The 27,500-nt window shown below is 41.8% G+C and overlaps 2 protein-coding genes across 3 annotated transcripts in view; one reads left to right on the top strand and one right to left on the bottom strand.

Annotated features, from left to right (window-relative positions):
- The window catches only part of LOC138970651 (cell surface hyaluronidase CEMIP2-like), a 51,076-nt gene extending 47,060 nt beyond the window's left edge, over positions 1-4,016 (top strand). For both annotated transcript variants that reach the window (XM_070343116.1, XM_070343115.1), the window contains exon 29: positions 1,266-4,016. The gene's annotated coding sequence lies outside the window, so the exon portion shown is untranslated. The remainder of the gene's footprint in view (positions 1-1,265) is intronic.
- A 4,303-nt stretch (positions 4,017-8,319) lies between these two features.
- LOC138970652 (double-stranded RNA-specific adenosine deaminase-like) overlaps positions 8,320-27,500 on the bottom strand; it is a 27,747-nt gene continuing 8,566 nt past the window's right edge. Inside the window, exons 2-11 of the mRNA XM_070343117.1 lie at positions 22,387-22,534; positions 21,872-22,022; positions 20,674-20,860; positions 19,915-20,008; positions 18,060-18,221; positions 16,192-16,256; positions 15,352-15,522; positions 14,712-14,841; positions 14,081-14,188; positions 8,320-13,109 (exon numbers count right to left, since the gene is read on the bottom strand). Of these exons, the coding sequence (XP_070199218.1) occupies positions 12,854-13,109; positions 14,081-14,188; positions 14,712-14,841; positions 15,352-15,522; positions 16,192-16,256; positions 18,060-18,221; positions 19,915-20,008; positions 20,674-20,860; positions 21,872-22,022; positions 22,387-22,534 (1,472 nt within the window). The 3' untranslated portion in view covers positions 8,320-12,853. The remainder of the gene's footprint in view (positions 13,110-14,080; positions 14,189-14,711; positions 14,842-15,351; positions 15,523-16,191; positions 16,257-18,059; positions 18,222-19,914; positions 20,009-20,673; positions 20,861-21,871; positions 22,023-22,386; positions 22,535-27,500) is intronic.

Below are 27,500 nucleotides of genomic sequence, written 5' to 3' on the forward strand. Positions count from 1 at the left end.
CACTTTCGTTGAGTAGGCATGCTGGGTATTATTGTGTTTCTATAACCCACCGAACTCCGACATAGATTACAGGATCTTTTTCGTGCGCACTTGGTCTTGTGCTTGCGTGTACACATGAAGGGGGTTAAGTCACTAGCAGGTCTGCACATAAGTTGACCTGGGAGATCGGAAAAATCTCCACTCTTAACCCACCAGGCGGCAGCGACCGGGATTCGAATTCACGACCTCCCGATTAGGAGGCCGACGTCTTACCACCACGCCACTGCGCCCGTCAACCATACACTACATTGACTTCATTTATAAGAACTGGTCCCATATCATTCGTGTGTACACGCAAGCACAAAGACCAAGTACGCACGGAAAAGATCCTGTTATCCATGTCAGAGTTCGGTGGGTTATAGAAACACGAAAATACCCAGCATGCCTCCCCCGAAATCGGCGTATGCTGCCTGCATGGCGGGGTAAAAACGGTCAGACACGTAAAAATCCACTCGTGCTAAAAACATGAGTGAACGTGGGAGTCTAAGCCCATGAACAAAGAAGAAGAAGTAACATGGAAACCAAAGGCTGTGACATGGATTTTAAACACTAAGTTATAACAAGAAAAGAAGACACAAATAAATACTTTTTTTGTTGTTGCATGTCTGTATCATTATCTAACTGGAGTATTACTGAAAAAAGTAACGAGGATACATTCTAGTAGCCAGTTAACACTTTGTACCCCACCTATGTTGACCAAGGTTTTTTTAGCCGAGACCAGCTGTGCTGCAGCAGGTCACTCAGAATTGTAGTAACTGTGTAGCTACTGTGTATCAACACGCTGGAATGCAGGCGTTACATCAACGTTACAGGAAGTGACTGAAGCCAACAGTCGGAGCGGATATATCCGTACCTGGTCAGATAGAGCCATATGAGTGGGTACGGATATATCCGTACCTGGGAGACAATGAGTTAATAATTATACGTTAAAATCATTTAAAGGACCGAAAAAGCATGTCACAAAATGGTACACAGCTCTGTTACAAGGTACGTTCTAAGTAAGACTGCATGTGGACCCCAGGAAAGGAAAGTTAAATTTATTGACCCTAGAATTTTCTGTAGGTCTGTGAGAGCTTAATGGGTTGTTCGCAGGGTAGGTTGGCTTATGTACCTGTAGAGGAGGATAACAATGAGCTAAGTTTCAACAGTGCGAGTAAAGGTGTAATGTGTTGTTTTAAGATATTTATTTTTCACGCTTTGTGTTTGCTATTTTACTGCTGGCACAGACATATGAAGTCCAGACCCTGTACCAAGCACACCAGCTTTAAAGGCGGACATGCACAAGAAGACGACGATCAAGTTTCAGGGAGTGAAAGAGTTCTTGAAAAGAAATACTTCCCAAGGACAGTGGAAAAAAGAAGCAAAAAAGAACAGGAAGGACTCTGAAACGTATTCTGTTTACACATATGTTACCCTTCATGTGTGATACCCGCAACTTCTTATCTTATCTTTTATTTGTGATTTTATCCAAGATTATATAACACTATAGTACATCTGTGTTTCTAGATTTGTTTGCGAGAAGAGCTACGTCTCAATTCCATCAAAAGTGAAGAAACCATTCATTATTTTCTGTAAATTTTGCTTTCGAACTTATTTGTGCACATAACATTGTATTCCTTCATGATTGTACGTTTTAACTGTTTCCAATAATGTTTGTTTTCTGCATCCGTTAATAAAGAGACTAGTGTCAAAATTCAAAGTTAGACATATAAAGGACATTATTTTTGGTTTTTTTTGTTTAACGCCCAGCCGACCACGAAGGGCCATATCAGGGCGGCGCTGCTTTGACATATAACGTGCGACATACACAAGACAGAAGTCGCAGCTATATAAAGGACATGATTTGTGTTATACGATATAACATTTCTGAATCTGTACCCAATATTTAAATAAAAAGAAAACACACCAGTAACCAGGTTAGGTACGTTTATATCTATTTCAATATTTCGGCATGTTACTGCCTTCTTCGGGATGGTATGGAAAGAATGAATTCCCAATGTATATATTACACTTGTATACCAATTATTAGAATGTGATGTCACCACCAGATGGTCTGTTATCTGAAAACCAACGTAATTGTTGATCCTTACCATTTTAACTAGACCTCTTTTTGTTTAGAGAACACTGTGTGTGGATTCACCGTAAACCTGTGGTGCATTTTAAAATTACTAGCAAACAAATTCTTATCTTTCAGTTGCCTTTACATTTTCCTGTCGGGATCGATAGTTATGCTCTTTTGGTCACAATAAGGACAATTGTCAGTAAGTACTGGTGTCACTTGACTGATGTGAACCAGTTGATTGGCTAATGGCGATGCGCTTAAATCTGTTAGCGCACTCTTGGAGTGCGCTAACTTTTCGACAGAGCGTATTCTTACGCCCTTTGCCAAAGCGAGACTGTACTCTTATCCTCAGAATTAATTAATGACATGTAGCTTATATTCTCCACGTTACCAAAAAATAACCATAAATTTCCTGCGGCTCAAAGCAGAAGTTTTTTTTTCTGACAGATCGCAGGCGCTTGTGCCACAGTGAATCCCACTGATATAAATATAGAAGCGGCTGTGTCTCTTCCACAATGGTCTCTTCTCGTTTTGACTTGCAAAGATTCTTCTCATATGCCGTGTTAGTGGCATGTAGCTTATTAACCACATTACCAAATGATGAGTTAGTATAAAATTCCCAGCGGCAAACAGAAAACACAAGTGTTATTCCGATAACGTACCAGCTAGACCAGCATTTGAAAGTCGACTCTGTTATAGTAGACTACACTGAAATACGACTCAAGACTCAAGACTCAAGACTCAAAATGTTTACTGTCCTCATAAAAACAAGGAAAATTGCCTTACAGTGTCAGGCGATCACAGACATAAAAACATCACATGTATTAAGAATTACTGCATCAGTTCAGTAAATGAATGGTTTCCGAATTATTATTTCAAGGCAACAACAATCGGAATCGAAAACGTGTAGGGTTAAGAACGTTCTTAACATGTATAAAACTTATTACCAGCCTGCCTCATGCGTGCAGACGAGCAATTTTTGTTTTTGAAATGAGACTGCAGTGCAGTGGTTCGATTGCCCTAGCCGCCTAGCAGACGACATAAACCCCGCAGCAAATTAACATGTTGGGCAAATGTGAACAAACAAACGATGGGGATATAATACGTGTAGAGTTCAGAGCATTCTTACCGTTCATATATAGTACCAGACTCCCCGATGAGTGAAGATACAACACGAGAAACATACCGCATTTACTTTGAAAATGTGCTAACCGTGACCTTGGAGTCAATTCAAGGGGCAACACTCTGCACAGTCAATCTGTCGAAGCTCGATAAAGGTTTCGAATCGCAAATAACTAAGAGCACAGTCCTTTCTCCGAGTTTAAATGAGGTCTGTATGAAAGATCATCACTTTTTAGCTTAACGCTACTCTGGAATTTACCAACAGAAATTAAAACAAGAGTTTGCGTGTGACGAAAGCACGACACACTTGAGACAGCCCACACAAAAGTAGATCTGACACAAACCTGACCACACAGTTACGCCTATCCAAATGCGCGTAGCAAAATGTGCGTTTTGAATCTTCTTTTTTTCTCTGGCGGTACTGACTTCTTCTTCTTCTTCTTCTGCGTTCCCGGAGGCGGTACTGACAATATCGTTATTGAAACAATCCCAGTGCACTAAGGGATTTATAGAGCAAATCTCGAAAATAATTATTGAACTCAGCGCTATGCGCTTCGTTCAATAATGAATTTTATCGATTTGCTCTATAAATCTCTTAGTGCACTGGGATGTCTCAATAACTTAAATTGTCAATAATATATTTTAATGTGTTCTGTATCTTTCCTGCTTAAGCAAAATACAAAAAAAGTTTGTTATTGTCATAAATTACCAACGGAGAATGTTCTTGACCATGTGGGGTCAGTGAGGCTTTGTTGACGTTTAAAAAGAATAAAAACGTTCTTGTTTTATGAAACCGTTGTGGTGATATGAATGGTTCAGGTATACTTTGAGTTAAATAGTGCACAAAATGAACCAGCACACGGTTACTTTTTCTATCTCGTCTTGCTCCCTCTCTCTCTGTCTCTCTCAGACACACATTCAAATATACACACTCTCTGAAGCCAACACACACACACACACACACACACACACTCACGCGCACACACTCACGCGCACACACACACACACACACACACACACACACACACACATCAGTACAAGGTATGGTAAAGTTTATTAAAATATTGCACAGTCATACCTTTTCATCCTCAATTGCGACAAAAATGTTTGTGTACACTGTATGATAAAAGTGTCATGGAGGATCTTTTGATTTCTGGGATCAGGTGTCAGATATTTTTTTAATTCGACTGAAAATTGTACAGAATACTATAGCACTTACTTTAGCTATCTTTAATTTGTTTTTTCTTGGTTATCATTTAACGAGAACTTTAGACATTCTATGCACCTTATCTTTCCAGCTGAAGTAAAGCCAAAAGGTTTATAATTCAGTGCGAAATTTCAACGCAATGTTCCCATCACTTGGCCCTCTTGCAAACCATATTCAGATTTAATTGCACCTAACATTTAGTCAAATCGTGTGGGTTCTAAGGGTATTCATTTTGGTCCATGTACTTGAACATGATAGTCCTTACTATGGGTTTTTTCCATTTTGAGTTTACACTCTTTGAATTAAACTTGCTTCTTCATTTCAAAATCAGGTTGTCTTACCTTTTATTACAAACTCATAAAACAGAGCAGTCACTTGAATCACCAATTCAAAGACAAGTGGCTCAGTGGTACAGTTTTGATAAAAAAATATATTATTGGTATTAAAACAAATCACTGTAATTTGTCAATCATTGCTCTCAATGGCAAATCACCCATTCTGCCTTCTCATAATCATCTCCATCAAAATCGTATCATATACTTGTTATCTGAACAATATTATATAATTTCTCCATTGATTTCATGTAAAATATAAATATTTTCAATTTGTAAATAAAATACATTAATACATGGCCCACCTGCTGTATGGCGCTACCGAAATTTGTTACGGATATAGGAATAGAGTAGTTAACAATAAATCATTAAAAGCCAAGGACAGGAACGTAATGCGTAGTGGGTAGTTCAAAGTATTTTGAAAACATTTGCACTTTAACGCAGGTAGCTAACAGGTGGGGAATAAAACAATGAAGATGTAGTACAGAATATCATTTATCACCTCAGACAATAACATTATTTTATAATCAGAATCAATAACCAGCTCTTCGGGACTAAAACAGGCATATTGAAATAATCATTGAAATGATTATTACTACATTGCCCAGCAGCTACAGAATATGCTTATAACAAAAATTAATCAAATATTTGGAACAAAATCACAAAGACAGAATATGGCGTCTAAACAAATTCTCAGGTGTTCAAACTTCATGACATTGAAATAACGAGGAATGCTACACGATTTGGTGCCCAAAATGTTCACAACGTTGAATTCAATTGAAAATAACAAATAATTAAAAATATTGAAAACATTACAGCTACAGTAATAACAAAGGTGCTTTGTCACTAAAACTGCATAGAACATTGCTTGTTCTGGGAAAAACTAAATCCTCAAACTCAGCTGCAAAAAATGAAAATCTTAAATAAAGAAACTAGGAACAGGCAGAACATCATATATCGTTAAGTATGGAACATGACTACTGGTGAGGAGGAATAGAACAAGCCACCACTAAAAATGTATTTCTAGGTAACAAAATCGAACAATTAATAACATTAATACGTAACATCTTTGTAGTTTGTTAATCGCTGTCCTAGTCCAGCATAGCCTACTGGGTTTAAGCAACAACCAACTAATCATTGTCTTTATTGGCAAATAATACAAAGTGTACTCACATTAATAACTGTATTTGTTCGTTTTTGTATCTAGTAAGCACATGTTTATTTATCTTGTAGTTAAATAGTTAACGACCATGAATAAGAAGGTGAACAGAAAAAATCACAAAGAAAAACGAGATCAAAGCTGTTGAATTATCATTAAATGACGACGACTGTAATATGTGTATTGAAGGTACTATGTATTACAAAGGTACATGTGATAGGGCAAAAAAAAAAAATAGGTCTGTTTACGGTAACCCGACCGACCCTAGTTTTTTCGCGCGACCCTAGACTTTTTTTTGGCATTTGGGGAAAAAAAAAAATCTTGTTTTTTTGGCAAAATAACGTAAAAATATGGTTTTTGGGGAAAAAAAAAGAAAAGAAAAAAAAAATCCCGACCTACCGACCCTATTTTTGGGGCCTATGTTACCGTAAACAGACCTATTTTTTTTTTGGCCTAGGTATTCTACAATCGTATATATGTATTTAAAAACACGAACAAACCAAGAACCAAAATTATGATGATCTCTTTCAAAGGACAAACTTTTTTTCTGGGTAAGAAATGACATAAATGTATGTTCAGCCAGAACAAAATGTAAACACTTTATGTAAAATGTCACACATTGGCAAGAAACAACATTTTTATGGTTGTCATTTGTTGTCTATTTCTAAAAAAAAACCATGCATTTAGACAGGGCCGGACCCGGGGGGGGGGGGGGGTTTCCAGGGGTTCCGGAACCCCACCCCTGGAAAAAGCATGTACCTTGCTTTGAGTGTTGTTGGTTTTTTTTAATAAATTTAGTGTGTGTCTCTAACAAATTTTATTCAAAAGTTTTAGCACCAAAACAATGCTGCTCTTAACCCTCAAAACAAGGCCCAGAATGCACCAGATTGCACAGATTTTAACCGTTTTTCCAAAAGTTTCCGGGGGAGCATGCCCCCGGACCCCCCTAGTTCGCGCGCCCGCTTTGCAGGCGCGCGCTTGTGGCTTCGCCACTTCGCTGATTTGCCCCCCCCCCCCCCCCAAAAGGAGGAACCCCCCCCCCTTACAACTCATTTGGTTTGGCCCTGTTTAGATGATAATTACTTCCAAACTAATTTATCACGCAATTTCAAATCCCAATCCATTAGAATACTGTATTCAATTCTTAAATCTACAGTCACGAATGAAAAGGAAAATTTCCTTTGCATATATTAGACTAAATACTGCTTTTGCCATTTTGGCGTTCTTCATGAAATACAATTATTTATTTAAAAACAAATTGTATGAACAAAAACCTCTGATAAATAATGCATACAATACAAGCAAACGTTATATTGCATTCTGAACAAGTTAGCAGCGTATTTTTTCTGCAAAAGAGACAGATATAAAAGTCTTATTTTGTATGGACGGAACTCTTGAAGGAAGGCGATTGTGTAATAGTTGTTCACTTCTTCGAGTTTTATCACAGATGTAGATACCAACATCAAGGGTTGCATCCAAATACGATTAAAAATACCAATACTTACAGAAAAAACGACCACACTGATATTATTCAAACGTGCCATCGAGATCAGTACAAAAACTGGATTTTACTCACCATTTACATTAAAAATATAAAAGATTGCTCACAATGTCCAAACAGGAAAAAGTTTCATATTGAAAACAAATGTTCACACTATATTGAAACATAGCTTAAACGATCATCAATTCAACCACTTTCTGCGAGTAAGCTTTGCAATGCTGAAGTAAAAACATACTTTTCTGTTCCTTGGCACTCCAGCAGCAACGAATAATTTATCAAGTCATAATCTGTTTTATTCATTATTTCAAAATATTAGTAAAATCACCCTGTTTTCAAAAATAATTGAGACAAAAGGATACTGACGGCCATTATTTGAATTAAATAAGGTAGGTAAAAAATACTGCCATTATATCAAATGAATGAAAATTGAACAGTTCCAGAGATGAAAATCATTATTATGTAAGTATTTTGAAATGCAAAATGTCATCTAAAACGATAAAGAAAACGTGTCTGATCGTATGCACAACTGCAGGTTAACATCTAGGACTATTTGAATAATAAAAAAAAAGGCGTTTGTTTGTTTGTTTATTTGTTGCTTAACGTCCAGCCGACTACGCAGAGCCATATCAGGACGAGGAAGGGGGGGATGAAGGGGGCCACTTGTCAAGCGATTCCTGTTTACAAATGCACTAACCCATTACTTGTGTCCCAGCAGGCTTTAGTAAAACTAAATTAATACCTACTGGAAGATTACCAGTTTCCAGTATGTTAAAATAGGCTTAACCTATCTACTGCTGGACTTACATCAGAACACTAACAGATTAAACTATACATGAATCGCGAGACAAGCGGCAAGAGAAGAGATTTTTGGAAAAAATACAGGTGAATGAGCAAGAAGGCAGAAAAAAGAAAAGAATTCATGAAGAAAAAGAGAGCATGACATGAAAGAGGAACCAAAAATCTACCTAACAGCAAACTAGAAAGCTCCTGCGGTTCCAAAAACAGGAGGGGCCTTTAATTTCATAACCGCAGTGCCCCACTGCGGGAAAAAAAGGCGTACAATAATGATGTAGATATATGATACAGATAGCTTAAAACCCCTGTACTGAACAGGGGGTATACGAACTTGTTGAAATACGTTACATTAGTGGTGTGAACTCCCGTCGAAACATAACGGTGCACAGACATCATTTGCTTGTGCATTTCCAAACTTAATAGATCAAACATAACTTACCATCATTAAACAAAACACCTACAAATAAGCAGAGCTTATTAAAGATTAATCAAAAGCGTCTGTCTAGACCATTTCCGATAATTTAACAAAAATCATTTAAAAAATGTGCAGTAATTAGAAATCACCCACACGTGCGAACTTAAAACATAAATAAAGTGTCTCAATTCAAGTGATTCAATTTTCAAAAGAAGGCTTAAATAATTTCTTTTTTAAGTTTGCATTCAACTGGCGTTCAAGGCACGGATAGGTTTCGCAAGCAATTTTCACACCAAAAAAGTAACAAATAATGATCATACAGTCATGGAACACAGACATCATTGTTTACAGCAGCGATGCGAAGGCTCAAATTTCTCTTTCCAAGGCATTAAGTGATAAGGTGCAAATGTTTGTGTATATATACACAGATTTATCTTTTTTACTGCTCTGTGTGTATATCAAAAGCCACTTTGGGTAAGAAGTAATTTGGGCGTGCGAACTGGATGGTTGAGGTGTGCTATTATTTTTATTTCAAGCATCACTTTTAACGTGAAAATGTTTACCTGTCTAGAAAAAAATACATTCCACTGCCATTCAAGTTGTACTGATTTCTCTCCTTGACATCTCCTCCTGTTTAAAAACAAAAGTCAGTATGAGGAAGATATAAAAGGGTGTACACACATAGATGCGCAAGTGGTGCTATTAATTTATATCAAGCAGCACAGAACGTGCACATTTGTGCCTATGTATATATGTAGACAACTTGACTGCCATTTATATTTCAGTGTATTCTCTTTTTGACTACACGTCTTCGTGTGGCAAAGAAACAACTTTGGGGAAGAATTATGTAATTGAGACATGGGAATGCCTATGTGGCGCTTATCGTTTTTATGTCAAGCTAAATACTTGGACATAAGCTTGACTGTAACACATAAGACATGTGCAATTGTGTCCAAACTCAAAATTCAGCTTGCTGACATTTTTGGCGCACTTGGAATAAGAAAAATAAATCACTCAGGTGATCGTATCAAAAATATTTTCATTTTGTTTTCTCTCATATTTTTTTCACGCACACCTTGCGTACTTTTAACATTAACACAAAAGGTCAGTTCCTCTTGCAAATAAGCACCACCAAGAATGAAACAGCAAACACATCACCGATACTAATCAAACTGATACCCACACATATAATCATACAAGGGCTCTGTTGTCATCAATATGTGAGCACCAATAAAACGCAGAACCACAACAATTCTGTCAGATTTTGTCAAACAGGTCAACCAAATATAGTCTGCCAATTATAAAAGTCTACACAAAATAAGTGCAAAGTTCAAATATCTTTGTCTAAAAGCTGCACGTGTTTTTTTTTCTTTCCTGAATTCACTAAGTTAAACCTGAGAAACAACAAAGAAAATCAGGTTTACTTATCCAACACAAAAATACATTTAAAATGAGTGCAAAGGACTAGACAAAATATGCATACTTTATCAATCGAAAAGAGTATACCTACGCGGTAATTACAAAGAAATCATCATCATAATTCGGCTCTTCCTCCTCCTCATCATCATCTTAAACTAATACTTGGAAATAACAATAACATAAAAATGAATTGGACTTTCACGTCCTTTTCTCCCTTGCTTGTTACCAGCAAATTCGAATATTTTCTTTAAATGATTCTCAGAGTACATAACAAATAAAAATAAAACACATTCTCACAAGAATCAGCTATTTACATAAACAATCACAAAGACTACCAACAGTAAAAACAAGCTATCCAACCAACCAACTAAACATAAACAAAACAAACACACACAAATAAAGCCTCACTATGATGATGGGAATGTCATCTATACACTACAACTGAGGTTTATACAGTCTTACGATGTCTATGGGAATTTAGGAAGTCTGCATGCAATGGTTCTGTTTGGTTGGAATTCCGATTATTTGCATTAAAGCTTGTTGTTACATTGTAACACGCTCGGTTGGAATTCCGATTTTGTTTTTGCATTGGTAATTTTCGTCACATTATAACAAACACACACACACACAATAAGCAACCACAGCCTTGTTTTGCTCTAATTGGCTATGTTTTAAAGGTGTATCCTTATTTTCATGTCTCAACTGACTGAGGATAAAAAGTTATCCGATAATGTGTTCATGAAATGAACTTCAAAACAGTACATCAACTTTTCTATGTTTCTCAATCAATCAATCAATCAATGAGTCTTATATCGCGCATATTCCGTGGGTACAGTTCTAGGCGCTCTGCAGTGATGCCGTGTGAGATGAAATTTTATACGGCCAGTAGATTGCAGCCATGTCGGCGCATATTTACCTTTCACGGCCTATTATTCCAAGTCACACGGGTATAGGTAGACAATTATTAACTGTGCCTATGGAATGCTACGTAGTGGAAAGTAAAGTTTATAACTCGTCTTTACCAAGCCGTTTTCCGGCTTTAACAATAGATTCCAAGAGTTGTCTATATGTGACCCTCCACCACGAAATGAGTCGCATGTCACCTTTGCATAATTTTCATATTTTTACAGTTTTTTATGCTCTATCCAGTGGTGAAACCCGTTTTAGAAAAGAGCAAAAACTGTTAGAGTTATAAGCCTGTGACTAAGGTGACCCTCACACTGTTACCAGACACTCCCCGGACTTATTTTGAGCCTAGCGCAGAACCGCGCGAGGTGACATGCGACTCATTTCGTGGTGGAGGGTCACATATATGGAATCATTTTATTTAACTCAAAGCAATACTAAACAAAAGACAACACAACACAAATTACTCCAAACAGCTTCTGAAGCAAAATAAACCAAAGGCAGACAAAACAATTTGAAATGTAAATAGTGATGTACACAAAACGCAGACAATATATCAAAGTAATTCAAATATCGGAAACAGGTAAGGTGAGGTTGTGTCTGCCAAAGAACTACGGTTTCAAAACTAAACAAAGGTGGCATTACAACGATAACAAAACACAACAAAACAACAAAAAAATACAAACATATTCATGCACTAAAATCAGCAGCTATATACTAATTCAAAGGCTACCTAGTGTAACATGGAATGAACATACTGCGGCTAAACCACGCAACTAACAAAGGATCCATCACACGAACAAGGTAGTTTTGGCGTATTTGCGTAGACTTACAACAGTCTGGAAATGATCATCGTCGCTCTACAATCACACACCAGCACCAGCGACTCTAGCGTACAAACGGTAAATAATGCATCCACCTCTTTGCGTAGTTTCTTGAAAGGAACTACTTTCTCATTTAGCACAAAGAGTCAAAACTCTCCGTACCAACCACAAAAACAACCACAACCCCCGAAAAATAATTTTCATTAAAGCTTCTCGACGTTATATTCCGCACCGTAGCCGACTCTGGCAAGGATATTTTAGGCAACCTTAACAACCAAACCAGTCGAGCCCTTCATGAAAGTTTGTCATGTTTTTCGAAGATAACCGTTCCAGGCGCCTCCTGCAATGAAAAGGTTTTATAAAGGTCCTTGTGTCTAGTAGAACTCCTGTAAAAAAAAACTTGTTTTGAACTTATTCGTTCCAAACTAACCCTAGCAAGAACATGTCTTACCATGGTTGGAATATGGAAGAAGCAACCGAAGCCTTTCCAAATCCTGCATCAAATTTTCTTAAGTGTTTGGAAGTTATCTTCCCATAAGACTCCTGTTGCAAAATCCACTGCCGGAATCCGCAAGAGACAGTCAAAGCATCCAAAAACTGTTTATACAAATTAATCGCGAAAACACCTCCTACCGGAATCTGCAAGAAACAACAAAGTGTCCCAAAACCTTTATCAAAATTTCTCGTGTCCCGCAGTTCTCCTGGAAAAATAACTTCTGGAGTCCGCAATGAACAACTTGACCCTCCCAAAACCTTTATCAAAACTTCTCGAAGTTATCCGTCCCAAGAGCGACTGTCTGAATCCGCAAGAAACATACACAAATCCATAAAAGGTTCTTCCGTAGAACTCCTGAATAAAACTTCGGGAGTCCGCAAGAAAACAACCAAAGCTTCCGAAATCTGGTGTCAAAACTTCTCGTGTTCCTCGAAGTTATCCGTGCAGTATGACTCCTTTAGCTTGAGCCACTGTCCGATTCCGCAAGAAACATACACAACTCCGTAAAACTCCTGAAAAAAACCTTCAATCAGCTTCGTGAGTCCGCAAGAAACAAGGAAAGCCTCCAAAAACCTGTTATCCTAACTTCTCGTGTTCTTCGAAGTTGTCCGTTCCGTAGGACTCCTGTAGTTTGAGCCACTGTCCGAATCCACAGGACAGCAAGTGGTCTTCCACGGAGCGCTTGGTGCGCTGGTATGCACGTGCAGACTGCTTGGCCTCTGTGTAGGTCAAGGTCACGAGGTTACGCGCGTTGAGGTTGTCACAGGCAGTCCTGAAGAGGCCCAGCAAGGCACGCTTGGACACTCGGGAGGCGGGGCTGTTGTCTGTAGGCCTGTTGGATAAAAGTAGCACAACATCAGTAGGATGGATGACAGACTAAGGCCAAAAAAAAATAGGTCTGTTTACGGTAACATAGGCCAAAAAAATAGGGTCGGTAGGTCGGGATTTTTTTTTTTTTTCCCAAAAAACATATTTTTACGTTATTTTGCCAAAAAAACAAGATTTTTTTTTCTTTTTTTTTTTCCAAATGCCAAAAAAAAGTTTAGGGTCGCGCGAAAAAAAATGGGGTCGGTCGGGTTACCGTAAACAGACCTATTTTTTTTTTTTGCCTAATCAATATCCATCCGTGTTTGTATGCCCTGCATGTTTATATGCTTTGGGTCTATATTGAGGTGTAACACTCCCAACCTTAGAATTAATTTAGAAGTACACAGAATTAAATTTAATCAAACTGTATTCAATCTTAATAAAAACTGTTTAATCAAATATGGCCAGCATTTTACCCCTTAACTCTAGCTGTTTTTGTGGATGGAAAAGCTTGACCTATGACTCTTGCAGTTGTGATGGCTTTCAATATGATTCTTGACTCCTGAATGTTATTGGCCTTCTTGATCTTCGTTATGATCATGAGTCAACCGGGGTCTTTTAGACTGGCAACTGAATGTAGACTGCACCTCTGACTTTGCTACAGTACTGGCGTTACAATAGTAATTCAAAAAATGCAGTTACTTTACCCAAGCCCAATTCCGAATAAAAAACAAAAACAAGAATGTTTAGTTAATGGAACGTTTACTCTTTGACAAAGAAACATGATCATCTAACATCGACCCAATGTTCTTTATAGTAGACAAAGAAACGAACCATTTATCTGATAATGTTTTTTGATCACTAGCAAGACGGTGCTGTCGCTGAAACTGAGGAATCAAGCTGAATACCATCAGTCTACATTCACTTATATTACATGTTAAAAGCATCTGGAAGTTCAAACATGGCGTTGGAGAATCGACGATGTGAATCACTTACTCCATGGCAACAGCACCGGTGACCGCGTCGATCACTTCCGCATCCGGGTCACCCTCAGACCACGTGATGCAATATTGCTTGGATTTGGTTATGGCGTAGTTGTCTGAACTGTAACAAGCGCAAACATATTTTAATGAAATCATTTGTCAGAAAAGGCTTCAATTGTGACTTCTTCGGAAGGAAGAGTATGCCTGCTAAAAGGGCATATTGCCTGAGTAAGTGCTGGTTCGAATCAGCTGATATAAACTCCCATCCATTCAAATACAGTAGGCTATTCTACTGTTTTTGATACAAATAACCACAGTTTTCGGTAAATTACAAACTTCTTTCTGCATTGCATAATGATTGAGTCACCTAAAGAACCTACGCACAAACAAACATATGCCGCATCCTATGAGGCTAAAATATCTACTTGAATCAACCATTTTACAATTAAAAAAACTGACCATCGCGGGTTTAATAAAAAAAGAACTGTACACAAAATGGTTCAATGTATTCATTGTCTTGAGCATGCAGCACCCGTTAACGCCCACAAGAGTGTTCATAACGAATTCACTAAAACAATCGATCACTACAACCCGCCATTATCACTTCTGTAACATTAAGAAAGACAAGCTAAGAAAGATCTTACCAAGGCGGATAGACGATCTCTGGTGAGCATATGCGGAATGGTTTCATGAGGACTTCGTGCAGCCGACCACACTTGAGTCGACCACTGATAGCGCGTGGCACGTGACCACGTTGGTCCCCTGTATGGCTGCCTGCACATGACACAATATTTATATTTTTCAATAACGAATAATACTGAACAATGACACCATTCTTGGAAAAAGAATAGGTAAAGAACTGTTCCTTAGCTTTTAAGAAGCTACTTTTACGTAATACATTCCAATGCAATATACATGTACAATATAACACAATACAATACAACAGAGCAAGAACACAACATGAGACAAAAATGAAACACACAACACAATACCGTACAATCATAAGATCGCAAAAGTCTGCTTTTTGAAATGCTTCGCTGAGTCAGACTGCAAAACTTCATGTTAAAGAATCAGTTTCAGGACACGGAAAGCATTTTTACAAAGTAAACACACCGTCGTATCCGCTAGTAGCAAGACGATAACATTCTGGGCTGCTGTACTACAGCTACTGGAAAAATGTCACGACAATAAAAACCACAGAAACAATAAATCCCGAGTAAGACAATCAATGAAAAGCAACTTCTGAGAAGCTGTCCCTCAGTAAGTTAAAGGAAGGGAGCTAACCTATGACGAGTGAGTTGAGGTAGATGGGATCCATGAAGTTGGAGAGTAGTGCCCCTTGAATGCCCACGCCGTTCCAGCGAAGGATTTTGTCAGAACACGTCATTACACGCAGGCGTTCTTTACCGTTCGCGTTGGCTGGCAGTGGGAAGTCTGTGGGGATAGCACCTTCGCCTGAAAACGGAATAGCAATGTTTTCTTTTCTGTGTCGACACATTTTGATTGATCGTTTTTTAAAGAAAGGAAGATGGAGGGAAAAAAAGGACGGAAAAGCAAAAGAACGGCACACAAAAACAAAAACAACAGCGACAGGCTTTGTGTGAGTGTGTGTGTGTGTGTGTGTGTGAGTGTGTGTGTGTGTGTGTGTGTGTGTGTGTGTGTGTGTGTGTGTGTGTGTGTGTGAGTGTGAGTGTGAGTGTGTGTGTGTGTGAGTGTGTGTGTGTGTGTGTGTGTGTGTGTGAGTGTGTGTGTGAGTGTGTGTGTGTGTGTGTGTGTGTGTGTGTGTGAGTGCGTGCGTGCGTGTGTGTGTGTGTGTGTGTGTGTGTGTGTGTGTGTGTGTGTGTGTGTGTGCGTGTGTGTGTGAGTGCGTGTGTGTGTGTGTGTGTGTGTGAGTGTGTGTGTGTGTGTGTGCGTGCGTGCGTGTTTGCGTGTGCGTGCGTGTGTGTGTGTGTGTGTGTGTGCGTGCGTGTGTGCGCGTGCGTGCGTGCGTGCGTGCGTGTGTGTGTGGGTGTGGGTGTACAAGTCTATACATGCGTCCGGAACGGTGGGCGAGTCAATTAGAGTGGTGACGACAGGAGTATGGCTTGGCATGTAAATAATTATATGCATAATTATCATCCTTACCATCATCGATAATTGTCCTGAGTTGGCCCTGTTTGCGGATGGCACGCATACGGTTGGGGAAGTTCCTGAAACACACCAAGACAATCTATTTATTTGTCTTCGAGATTTAAAAAAATTCTCGTCAGGATTTACATTGACGAAAATACAAAACAACTTTTTAAACAGCTTACATGTAGAAAAAGGTGGTCAATCAAATAAATACCGGCACGGTTGGCCTAGCGGTAAGGCGTCCGCCCCGTGATCGGGAGGTCGTGGGTTCGAACCCCGGCCGGGTCATACCTAAGACTTTAAAATTGGCAATCTAGTGGCTGCTCCGCCTGGCGTCTGGCATTATGGGGTTAGTGCTAGGACTGGTTGGTCCGGTGTCAGAATAATGTGACTGGGTGAGACATGAAGCCTGTGCTGCGACTTCTGTCTTGTGTGTGGCGCACGTTATATGTCAAAGCAGCACCGCCCTAGCCTGATATGGCTCCTCGTGGTCGGCTTCGCTGCGCGTCGGAACTGGAATTCCGACACCTGTGTTTAGCGTTGGCTGCGTGCCGGCACTTGAGTTCCGACGGATATCACGAATTTTTAACGGTGTAAACGGTCCTGCTGACCAAGGGAAACAACCCCTGCAATGAACTTCTATCTGTCTACAGTGGTACCATTCACTGTAAACAGTTCCTTCCCTTAAATTGTTGGGATTAATAAAAATTTTGTTGACGGTGTGCGACCCACGTGTTTTGACTTTTCCAAGATGGCGGATCGTTCTGCTGAGACGTAGTAACTTGAAAAGAGTGCTAGAACGTGTTATTCAGTACGGTTCTGATCTTGACCTCAGTGATGATGATAGTGGAGATGATATTTTAGATTCTGGTGACGATTTTGTGCCAATGGACGATCATTTGGGTGATGATTCGGGCAATGCAAGTGTCGATCATGACATTGTGTATGATGAACCCATGACGTAGAAAGTTTTTTTGTTTTGCTTCAAATTGGATATTTTGCGTGGATATGAAGACAACAAAAGGTATGTACTTTCAAATGTTTCATATATTTTCTAAAAGAGTAAGTTTCAAACTTTGCAAAAACATAAGGTATGTAAGGTTATCTTGTGTTGTTGATTTTTAATATTTTTTTCAAAATGGCTCTAAATCGCGCGTTGGCAGGGAACACAGGGGAAATTTAGCTGCGCAGCGAATGAGTTAAGCAAACAAACAAACAAACAAAAAATCAAATAAATGTTTTTTATAAAGAGAACGAGAAATATTTGTAAAAAGCACAGATCGAAATAACGCGCTGATTTAGACCAAATAAAAGGCCGTTGTATGGGTTGTGAACAAGTTATTACTCTTGCTTTTCTTGAGTTGAACTTTGCCACATGATACTCTAGGTCTGTCACTAGCGAGGGGTGTATCTGAAACACGTGACATTATAGGCCAGTCACAAGCTAGGGGTGTGTCTGAAACACGTGACATTATAGGCCAGTCACAAGCTAGGGGTGTGTCTGAAACACGTGACATTATAGGCCAGTCACAAGCTAGGGGTGTGTCCGAAACACGTGACATTATCGGCCAGTCACAAGCTAGGGGTGTGTCTGAAACACGTGGAAAAGGAGTACGTGTGGAAAGCTTGCCTCAATAAAAGCAAGAGTAGCCTATTAATTATTCACTCTCTCACAACCAATACAAACCCGGCAGAGTTATTTACAGAGTTCGTCTACTTCTGTTTGGAATCACTGTGATTGACAGAGTATTTCCTGCGGCGTTAGGAGGTGGAGAGGGTCGAGAGAGTGCGTGTGCGTTTTCACTCTCTTGTACAACCAACACAAACCCGACCCGAGTTATTTCCGTAATTCGTCTGTTGTCATGATAGGCATAACTCACGTGATAGTAGGAAAAGCGGCAGCGTCTCCACAGGGCGGTCTGGAGATGTAGAGATGGACCTTGATGTCGTCATGGAGCTTGATGAGCCCCGTGTGTCTGCTGCGTGTGAACAGCGGGTGTTTCTCCGTGCCGGTGTAACTGCACAGCTCTCTCAGAGCAAATCTGCACGTGCAACACACAATGTGCGAATTAGGTCAAGGTCGATAGGATCGTGCTTTGTGCAATAATCACAGGAGTACGACTATATCAGCTATAACCCAATGGAGACTGGAGAAGATAAGATCTGAGAAACAAATGGACGTGAGCGCTCTAAATTTGTTTGTTTGTTTGTTTGCTTAACGCCCAACCGACCACGAAGGGCCATATCAGGGCGGTCCTGCTTTGACATATAACGTGCGCCACACACAAGACAGAAGTCGCAGCACAGGCTTCTTGTCACATTATTCTGACACCGGAACAACCAGTCCTAGCACTAACCCCATAATGCCAGACGCCAGGCGGAGCAGCCACTAGATAGCCAATTTTAAAGTGATATGACCCGGCCGGGGTTCGAACCCACGACCTCCTGATCACGGGGCGGACGCCTCACCACCAGGCCACCGTGCCGGTAGCGCTCTAAATGCATACGACATGCGCAACAAGAGTAAGGCCTAAAAAAAAAATAGGTGTGGTTACGGTAACCCGACCTACCCTATTTTTAGGGGCCGACCCTATAACTTTTTTTTACATTTGTCACAACAACAAAACAAACACACACACAAAAAACTGAGTGCAGAAAACGCAATGAAAGCGAAAGCGCTCGAGTCGCACACTTATTTCCCTGTCAAGTAGGTTTAATTTGTACACATTAGAAAAAAAAGTTTAAAAAAAAAAAGTGATTGCCTACCTTCCTACCCTATTTTTTTGGCTATGTTACCTTAACCACACCTTTTGTTTTGGCCTAAGTGAGTTATGCAGAACCAGTCTCGTGTTACCTGAGATAATAACAAGCATTAACAAGAACAAACGACGTTCACCCTCAAAAGGCTTCCCTGGAGAAGATAAGTTCAGCCACAAACCCTTTTCATGCTAATTCTCCCAGGTGCCAGAAGTTTGGTTCCCATGAACCGTTCTTGTCTATTAGCTTTGCTCCTTTGACCTGACGAAGTCGGTCATGGCATATTGATTATAATTATACCGGCACGGTGGCCTGGTGGTAAGGCGTCCGCCCCGTGATCGGGAGGTCGTGGGTTCGAACCCCGGCCGGGTCATACCTAAGACTTTAAAATTGGCAATCTAGTGGCTGCTCCGCCTGGCGTCTGGCATTATGGGGTTAATGCTAGGACTGGTTGGTCCGGTGTCAGAATAATGTGACTGGGTGAGACATGAAGCCTGTGCTGCGACTTCTGTCTTGTGTGTGGCGCACGTTATATGTCAAAGCAGCACCGCCCTGATATGGCCCTTCTTGGTCGGCTGGGCGTAAAGCAAACAAACAAACAAACAAATTGATTATATCGTCCATGCAAGAAACTGGTAGAAGTGTGACTGAACTCGACATAAATGTATAGGTGTAAACCATCATCAAGTCGCGTAAAGCAAAATCATTACTATTAGTCAAAATTATAGGCCTTAGAGAACGAAAGTTAACGAACCGAATGTTTCAGTTTTCACCAAGACTAGTATAGTCTGGCCGAAACGCTGCGACCAAGACGCCGCTGACACATCATAATGCTAACACAAATAAAATATAGCTAATTTGCATGCGGAAGTTCAGGCAACATCCACCCATCTGCAAACAAAAAACATTGACCTACGTTTGTTTTCAAGAATAACAGAGACAAAGACACAATGCTCTGTGTTAAAAACGAGGAATTACCTTTTAAAGGCACGACGTGCTATGACCTCTGCATGGGAATGGATGATACGACTGCCGTCTGCAGCCATGTTCTGGTACTGAATACACCGGTTTCCTGTGGAAATAACGAAGGGAAATGGGTCAGGTAGACCCACATGTACACGTGTTTACAGAGAGATTGAACGCGGATACACATAAGCTCAATTCATTTCACCGTTTTACATTTCCATAATAAGCAATTTTGGAATGGTACGAGTTAACTTTCGTGGGAGACAGTATGATCATATGGAAAAATGACTGTTGACGTGTGTGTGTGTGTGTGTGTGTGTGTGTGTGTGTGTGTGTGTGTGTGTGTGTGTGCGTGCGTGCGTGCGTGCGTGCGTGCGTGCGTGCGTGCGTGTGTGGGTGTGTGTCTGTGTGGGTGTGCGTGTGTGTGTGTGTCTTTTGATGTCAGAGATTTGCATCCCCCGAAATCGTCGTAAGGCTGCCTAACCGGCGGGGAAAAAACGGTCATACGCGTTAAATCGCGGGAGTGTCATCCCATGTACGTAGAAGAAGATATCATGTCAGAGATTTCATTTTGAACGAGAAGACCAAAAAGAAGCGTCCTTATTTAATCGGTATCGTATCTCTTTAAGTCTTACAAGTCCCCAGAATTTTGAAAACGCAGTTTTATCTTGGTGACTTAAACATATCATCATTAGTAGAACACTAATTGTAAGGCCACCGCCAGGCTAGTTGCGCATGCATCGATCGGTGTCGTGTATGATTAAGTCTTACCAGTGCCCAGTCCAGCCACAGTGTACTTCCCGCGTCTCTCCAGCACGATGGCGGCCAGCACCTTGTCCTTGGAGTAGTTGATGAACTGAGTCTCCTCCGCCACCTCCAGCATCCGTCTGGCGGCCTGCATGATCTTGGTGCTGTGCGACATGGGGTCCTGGGCGTCCATGGCCTTCATCTCTATGTTCTGGGGAAAGTATTGAAAGTTCAGAATAAAAACAAACTAAATGTAAAAAGAAAGAAAGGCTAAATCTCCAATCTCAACGTTCTGCGCAAAATATTGAAATTTCACAATTGGAAATTCACAACAACAACAAAACAAGAAAGGGTAAATCTACTTCATTTCAATTTTCTGCAGAAAATATGGAAAAGTCAGGATAAAATCAGCAAGAAAAGATACATCTCCTTCATTTCATTCAGTGTCCTGCAGAAAATATTGAAAATTCAAAAAACAAATGCAACAAAGGCTATATCTCCTTCATTTGAATGTTCTGCAGAAAAAGTAAAAGACAAGAAAGACCTCCAGCAGGCGTGGCGCGGCTTGCATGATCTTGATCGTGTAAAGGTTAGCCAATGTTTGAACCGTCAAGGCTTTTTGTCAATTATATGAGAGACAGTTTGAACATAGACGAAATCCGCAAATAACTCTGTCGGGTTTTTATTGGTTGTGAAAGCGTGAATACTCTTGCTCTTATTGAAGCAATCTTTCCACAAATGCTCACTGTCTCCGTTTTTTTCCAGACACGCACCTCGCTAGTGACTGGCCTATAATGTCACGTGGGAAAAGTTTGCCTCAATAAAAGCAAGACTATTCACTCTTTCACAACCCATACAAACCCGACAGAGTTATTTCCAAACAACCCTTGAATACTATGCACGATTTTGAAACCCCGCTGCTTTCTTTGGTCATGGGTCTTATGTTTAACGGACAGCCAGCCAGCCAGACAGCCAGCCAGACAGACAGATACACGTACAGACAAACGTACAGACAAACAGACCGAAAGACAGACAGCCACACAGCCAGCCAGCCAGCCAGACAACAAGCCAGACAGACATACAGACAGACACTCACCACATGATCGTTAGCCTGACCAAGCCTGATTATGCCACGGTCGTACATGGTACGAAGAGCCGTGATGGCTGCAGCTTTCTTGACATATTTCTTGACAGAGAGACAGACAGACAGACAAATACTCACCACATGATCATTGGCTTGACCAAGTCTGATCATGCCACGGTCGTACATGGTTCGCAACGCCATGATGGCTGCGGCTTTCTTGGCGTTTTTCTTCGATGTGCCCATGGCTAAGACGTGCGTTTCTCCGTCCACTATTGCTGCTGTGTGAAAGCTGAAAAATATCAGGTCAAAATATTGTTTAGCCGCAAAATCTAGAAAACTTTACAAAAGAGTTAAAAAAAATTAAAAAAAACAACAAAGGTTAGTTATTGGGACGTTCCATCATAGATACCCCCCCACACACACACATACACACACACATACACACACACACACACACACACACACACCAAAACAAGTACGCACGCACTGTACTGGGTATCCCACCCCATCTCCACCCAGCCCCCAACCCCAACTCCCCACACACACGCGCACGCACAAACACTCGCAATGTCACTAGTCTTCAGTCTTTTTTGGTATTTTGTCTAAAAACTAATGTCACACAAAACAAAACAGAAAGCGTCCAATACGCTTACCGCGATGCATGATGGGGGCCGGAGCGTGACACGTCGGTGAAAGAAATCTTGACCTCTCGTGTCTGACCATACTCCATGAGAACACTGACCGGGTCCCTCTTATTGAACATCAACACGCGGTCCGGCAGGTGTTCCAATGCTTCCAATTCTGAAAAGACAAGATGAAATCATTTTGAAATAAGGCAAAAAGGTCAAGGTATTCCAATCTGCGTGAGAGGCAAGCCCTTGAAATACAGGGTGACCCCCCAAAAAAGAGTACCCAAACAAAACGTCATAAATTGAACAAAAATAAAGCAATCTTCCTACAATTTATTTACACACACAAGTAGCCTCTGCATGATTTCAACAAAATTTTTTAGCGTTCTAGCTTGTCTTTCAGGAAAGTTATGCTCATTCTACAGAACATGCTCCAAATGGCCTCCCCCGGATTTAAATCCCCCAGATTTCTATCTTTGGGGGTTCCTGAAAGACAACGTCTACAGGAACAACCCACAGACAATCGCAGAACTCAAGTGAGCCATCACAACAACCATTCGCGGAATCTCGCAACAGGAGTGTGTGCGGGTGATTGATAACTTTGCGCGGCGAGTTCAAGTTTGCCTGAATCGGCGTGGAGGCCATTTGGAGCATGTTCTGTAGAATGAGCATAACTTTCCTGAAAGACAAGCTAGAACGCTAAAATTTTCTGTGCAAATCATGCAGAGGCTACTTGTGTGTGTACATACATTTTATGAAGATTGCTTTATTTTTGTTCAATTTATGACGTTTTGTTTGGGTACTCTTTTTTTTGGGTCACCCTGTAGTTAAAAGTAAAGTCTGCCTTTCACAGAAGAGTGATCTAAGCTGTGTTCGAGCATGGAATTGGAAATACTCATTTTTATATTTAGTCAAGTTTTGACTAAATATTTTAACATCGAGGGGGAATCGAAACGAGGGTCGTGGTGTATGTGCGTGCGTGTGTGCGTGCGTGCGTGTGTGTGTGTGTGTGTGTGTGTGTGTGTGTAGAGCGATTCAGACCAAACTACTGGACCGATCTTTATGAAATTTGACATGAGAGTTCCTGGGTATGAAATCCCCGAACGTTGTTTTCATTTTTTTGATAAATGTCTTTGATGACGTCATATCCGGCTTTTCGTGAAAGTTGAGGCGGCACTGTCACGCCCTCATTTTTCAACCAAATTGGTTGAAATTTTGGTCAAGTAATCTTCGACGAAGCCCGGGGTTCGGTATTGCATTTCAGCTTGGTGGCTTAAAAATTAATTAATGACTTTGGTCATTAAAAATCGGAAAATTGTAAAAAAAAATAAAAATTTATAAAACGATCCAAATTTACGTTTATCTTATTCTCCATCATTTGCTGATTCCAAAAACATATAAATATGTTATATTCGGATTAAAAACAAGCTCTGAAAATTAAATATATAAAAATTATTATCAAAATTAAATTGTCCAAATCAATTTAAAAACACTTTCATCTTATTCCTTGTCGGTTCCTGATTCCAAAAACATATAGATATGATATGTTTGGATTAAAAACACGCTCAGAAAGTCTTCTTCTTCTTCTTCTTCTTGGCGTTCGCAGAGGTTACACAATCAGTCCAGCACTGGTGATAAATGTTGTTGTTTTCTCCAACTCCTGTCGACTGCCGTATAGTTTGGTCTGCAAGGGAGTTGGTGACGGCCACACTTCTTTTCGTTCCTCATCTAGTAAGGGACATCGCTGTAAGATGTGTTCCGCTGTTTGGTCTTCTTGACCGCAGGCACAGGTTGGTGATGGCGCCAGCTTGAACTTTCGGTTCATGTGAGCATTGAGCCTGTTGTGGCCAGTACGCAGCCTGATGAGGTTGACTTGCTGCTCTCTGGACATTGTGTGGTAGTCATCTCTGTTTGTCCTTGGCCTCATCAATGCCTTGATGATTGTCTTCTGCTCACTAAAGCTGACACTGTTTTCAGGTTGGTCTTCCACGGCTCCTTCTTTCGCCAGCTCATCTGCCCTTTCATTTCCTGGTATCCCGCAGTGTGCTGGTATCCACTGGAGGACAACTCTTCTGGTTTGTCTGACCATCTGTAATGCTTTGGCCAGCTGTGGGAGTTTGTCGTTCTCTAGGGCCTGAAGGACTGAAAGGGCGTCCGAGAGGAAGACAACTTGGTAGCAAGGGTCTGCGGAGTCCTGAACCAAGGAGGCGGCCTGCATGAGAGCTTCTGCTTCTGCTTTATAGTTTGTGCAGTGTTTGCCAGTGGCAACGCTGGATGTAGCTGTATGTCCCCCAGGGAACTGGATGAGAATGCCTGCACCTCCATTGAGCACGGCGTTAGTTGCTGATCCATCGGTGTATACATGGATCCACGCCTCTTTTGGGTACTGTTCGTCGATCAGGGCTAAGGTGAGTGCCTGTCGAGCTGTGTCATTCTGATCTTCTCCTGAGGTAACATGTGGAACACTGGTGCAGATCTGGATGCCTGGTTTCTCTGTTGCCTTGGGGGTTTCCTCTTCTTCTTGAGTCAGAGGTAGAGTGTTCTGTGGGAGGACTTCCCTGTACTGTCGAGAAAGTATCTTGCTCTCGTGTACAAAACTGCTCCGTTTGAGCCGGTTCTTGGTGAGGTTGCTCAGTCTGTGCTTCATGGGGTGGTCGGGTAGGCACTTGAGCTTCTCGGCCTGTACCATAGTCTTGGCTTCTCTTCTCTGACAGAGGGGTTGGATGGTGGTAAGCTTCTCCATTTCCTTGATGGGCGTGGATTTCATTGCACCAGTGATGAGTCGGAGGGCCTGGTTTTGCACACGGTCAAGGGTCTGCAGGTTTGTCTTGGCTGAGGTTGACCACGCTGTGGAGCCGTACTCGAGGTGGGGTCTGATTGTTCCCTGGTATACTGTCTTCAGTATCTTCTCGTTCGCTCCCCAGGTGGTACCTGCCAGCTTCCTGAGTATGGCTAGCTTGCGCCGGGCCTTCGTCTCTGCCTGTGCAATGTGTGGTTTCCAGGTCTGCCGTCTATCAAAGGTGACACCAAGGTACGTTGCTTCTTCATCCTCTCTGAGAGGAGTTCCACCAAGCCTAATGGTTCCGGCTTTCTGCTTTGGCGACAGTGTGAATAGGGTGGTGGAGGATTTCTCCTTGTTGATGGAGACGCACCAATCTTCTGCCCATGCGTTCAGCCTATCTGCCGCTTGCTGCATTCTGTAGGTGGCAGTACTTGCGTGCTCCTCCTTGCACCAGATCACAAGGTCGTCTGCGTAGAGAGCAGCTTTGATCCCCTTGGGCATCTCAGACACCAGATCGTCGATGAAGAGAAGGAAGAGTGTGGGGGAGAGGACTCCGCCCTGAGGGACGCCATGACGAAGGAGAAACTTCTTGCTTTTGGTCTGGTCGACGTTAACTCTTGCCCTGCGGTTATAGAGGTAAGAGCGAATCCACTGGTACATGTTGCTGGACACGCCTTTCCTCAGCAGTTTTACAAGGAGTCCATCTTTCCAGACCTTGTCAAAGGCCTTCTGAAGATCTATCCAGGTGACGAAGACCAGCTTCTGTTCCTGAAAGGCATCTTCAACTTCTTGCGCCAGGTAAGTGACCTGATCTTCAGTGCTGCGGAACTGTCGGAATCCAGCTTGTTCAGGGGCGAGGAGGTTCCTGGATTCCAGGTACCACCTGAGGCGCTCGTTCACAATTCTCTCCAGGGTCTTCACAACACAGCTGGTGAGGCTGATTGGGCGATAGCTGGTGGCCTTCTTTGGATCCTTCCCTTTTTTTAAGATGGGGATCATGATCGCTTCTCGCCAGAGTTGTGGTGGCGATCCTTCTTGCCAGCTGCTGTTGAAGACCTCGAGTAGCTTGTTCTCTGCTGCGCTACCAAGGTGGGTTAGCATCTCGTTGGTGATGCCGTCTGGGCCAGGGGACTTCTTCGCCTTTGACTTTTTCAGAGCTGAGTGCAGCTCGTGGAGTGTGAGTGATTGACTCATGGCGTCCACTGTCGACTGTCTGGCAGGTCTCTCTCTTTTCTCTCTTCTTGCTTCTCTCTGTTTCTCGGGGCTAACATGGAGGTTGCTCTCAGCTGCATAGCTTTCAGCAAATTGGTTGGCAGCATGCTTTCCAGTTAGCACCTTCTCGTTCTCTTCTAATGTGATCTTTCCTCTGCTGGTGTTCTCATCATTCAACTGCTTGGTGAGCCTCCAGAGCTTTCTGCCATCCTTCTCAAGGTTCAGAGAGCTTGTTTTCTCTTGCCAGCTTCTCCGTCTTGCCTGTAGCTTCTTTTTGAGAAATTTGGCTTTGGCTTCCTGGAGGCGGATGTTGTTGTTTTGTGACGGGTTGACTTCTGCTTCCCTTCTGGCGTCTGCCAGATCACCATCCAGTTCCTGCAATTCATTGCTCCAGTAGGGCTTATAGTCTCTCCTGGCACCCCTGGGAATGGACTCATGCGCTGCTCTGAGGATGCTCATGTTGAAGTCCTTCGCCACCATGTTGATGTCTCGACCCTCGACTCTGATGTCTTTGGTGAGTTCGCTGGTGCGGTGTCTAAAGAGGAACCAGTTCGCTCTTTTGTAGTTCCACCGTGGGAAGGAAGCTTCAGTGCAGGACTCCATACCCAGGGTCAAAAAGACTGGCCGATGGTCACTTCCACCTAGCTGTTCTCCGACCTCTCTGCTGGTTAGCTGGTGCATGTCTTCCGTGCAGAAGGCTAGGTCAGGAGTTGATGTAGTGTGCCATCTTCTGGAGTAGAATGTAGGGCAGTCAAAGGGACTGTTTTTCATCATTTGCGTAAGTGCGTGTACCCGTGGTTTGTTAGAATGCGCCGTGCGGCCCGGGTCCTCCGTCTTCAGCATTCGGGGTTTTCTGTCGGGGTTACCTCACCCTTAGCTCATGGCCCGTACGTCCTACCCTGAGAGCACAGGGGGGAGGATTTGCCGGGATCCCACCCGGAGCCAGTTTGGTCCGCGGCCGCAAGCGGCTGATCTCCATATCTGAAGACCGTTCCCCTATCCGCCACCCGGGGACGCGCTGGGTTGGGGGTGGTCGCCCCACTGAAAATCCCACACTGGGTTAAGAAAGATCAGCCTGTCCCAGGCTCAGAAAGTTAAAACAAAGAGAGGTACAGAAAAGCGTGCTATCCTTCTTAGCGCAACT

The sequence above is a fragment of the Littorina saxatilis genome, linkage group LG7, assembly GCF_037325665.1.
Source record: "Littorina saxatilis isolate snail1 linkage group LG7, US_GU_Lsax_2.0, whole genome shotgun sequence".
Taxonomy (NCBI): domain Eukaryota; kingdom Metazoa; phylum Mollusca; class Gastropoda; order Littorinimorpha; family Littorinidae; genus Littorina; species Littorina saxatilis.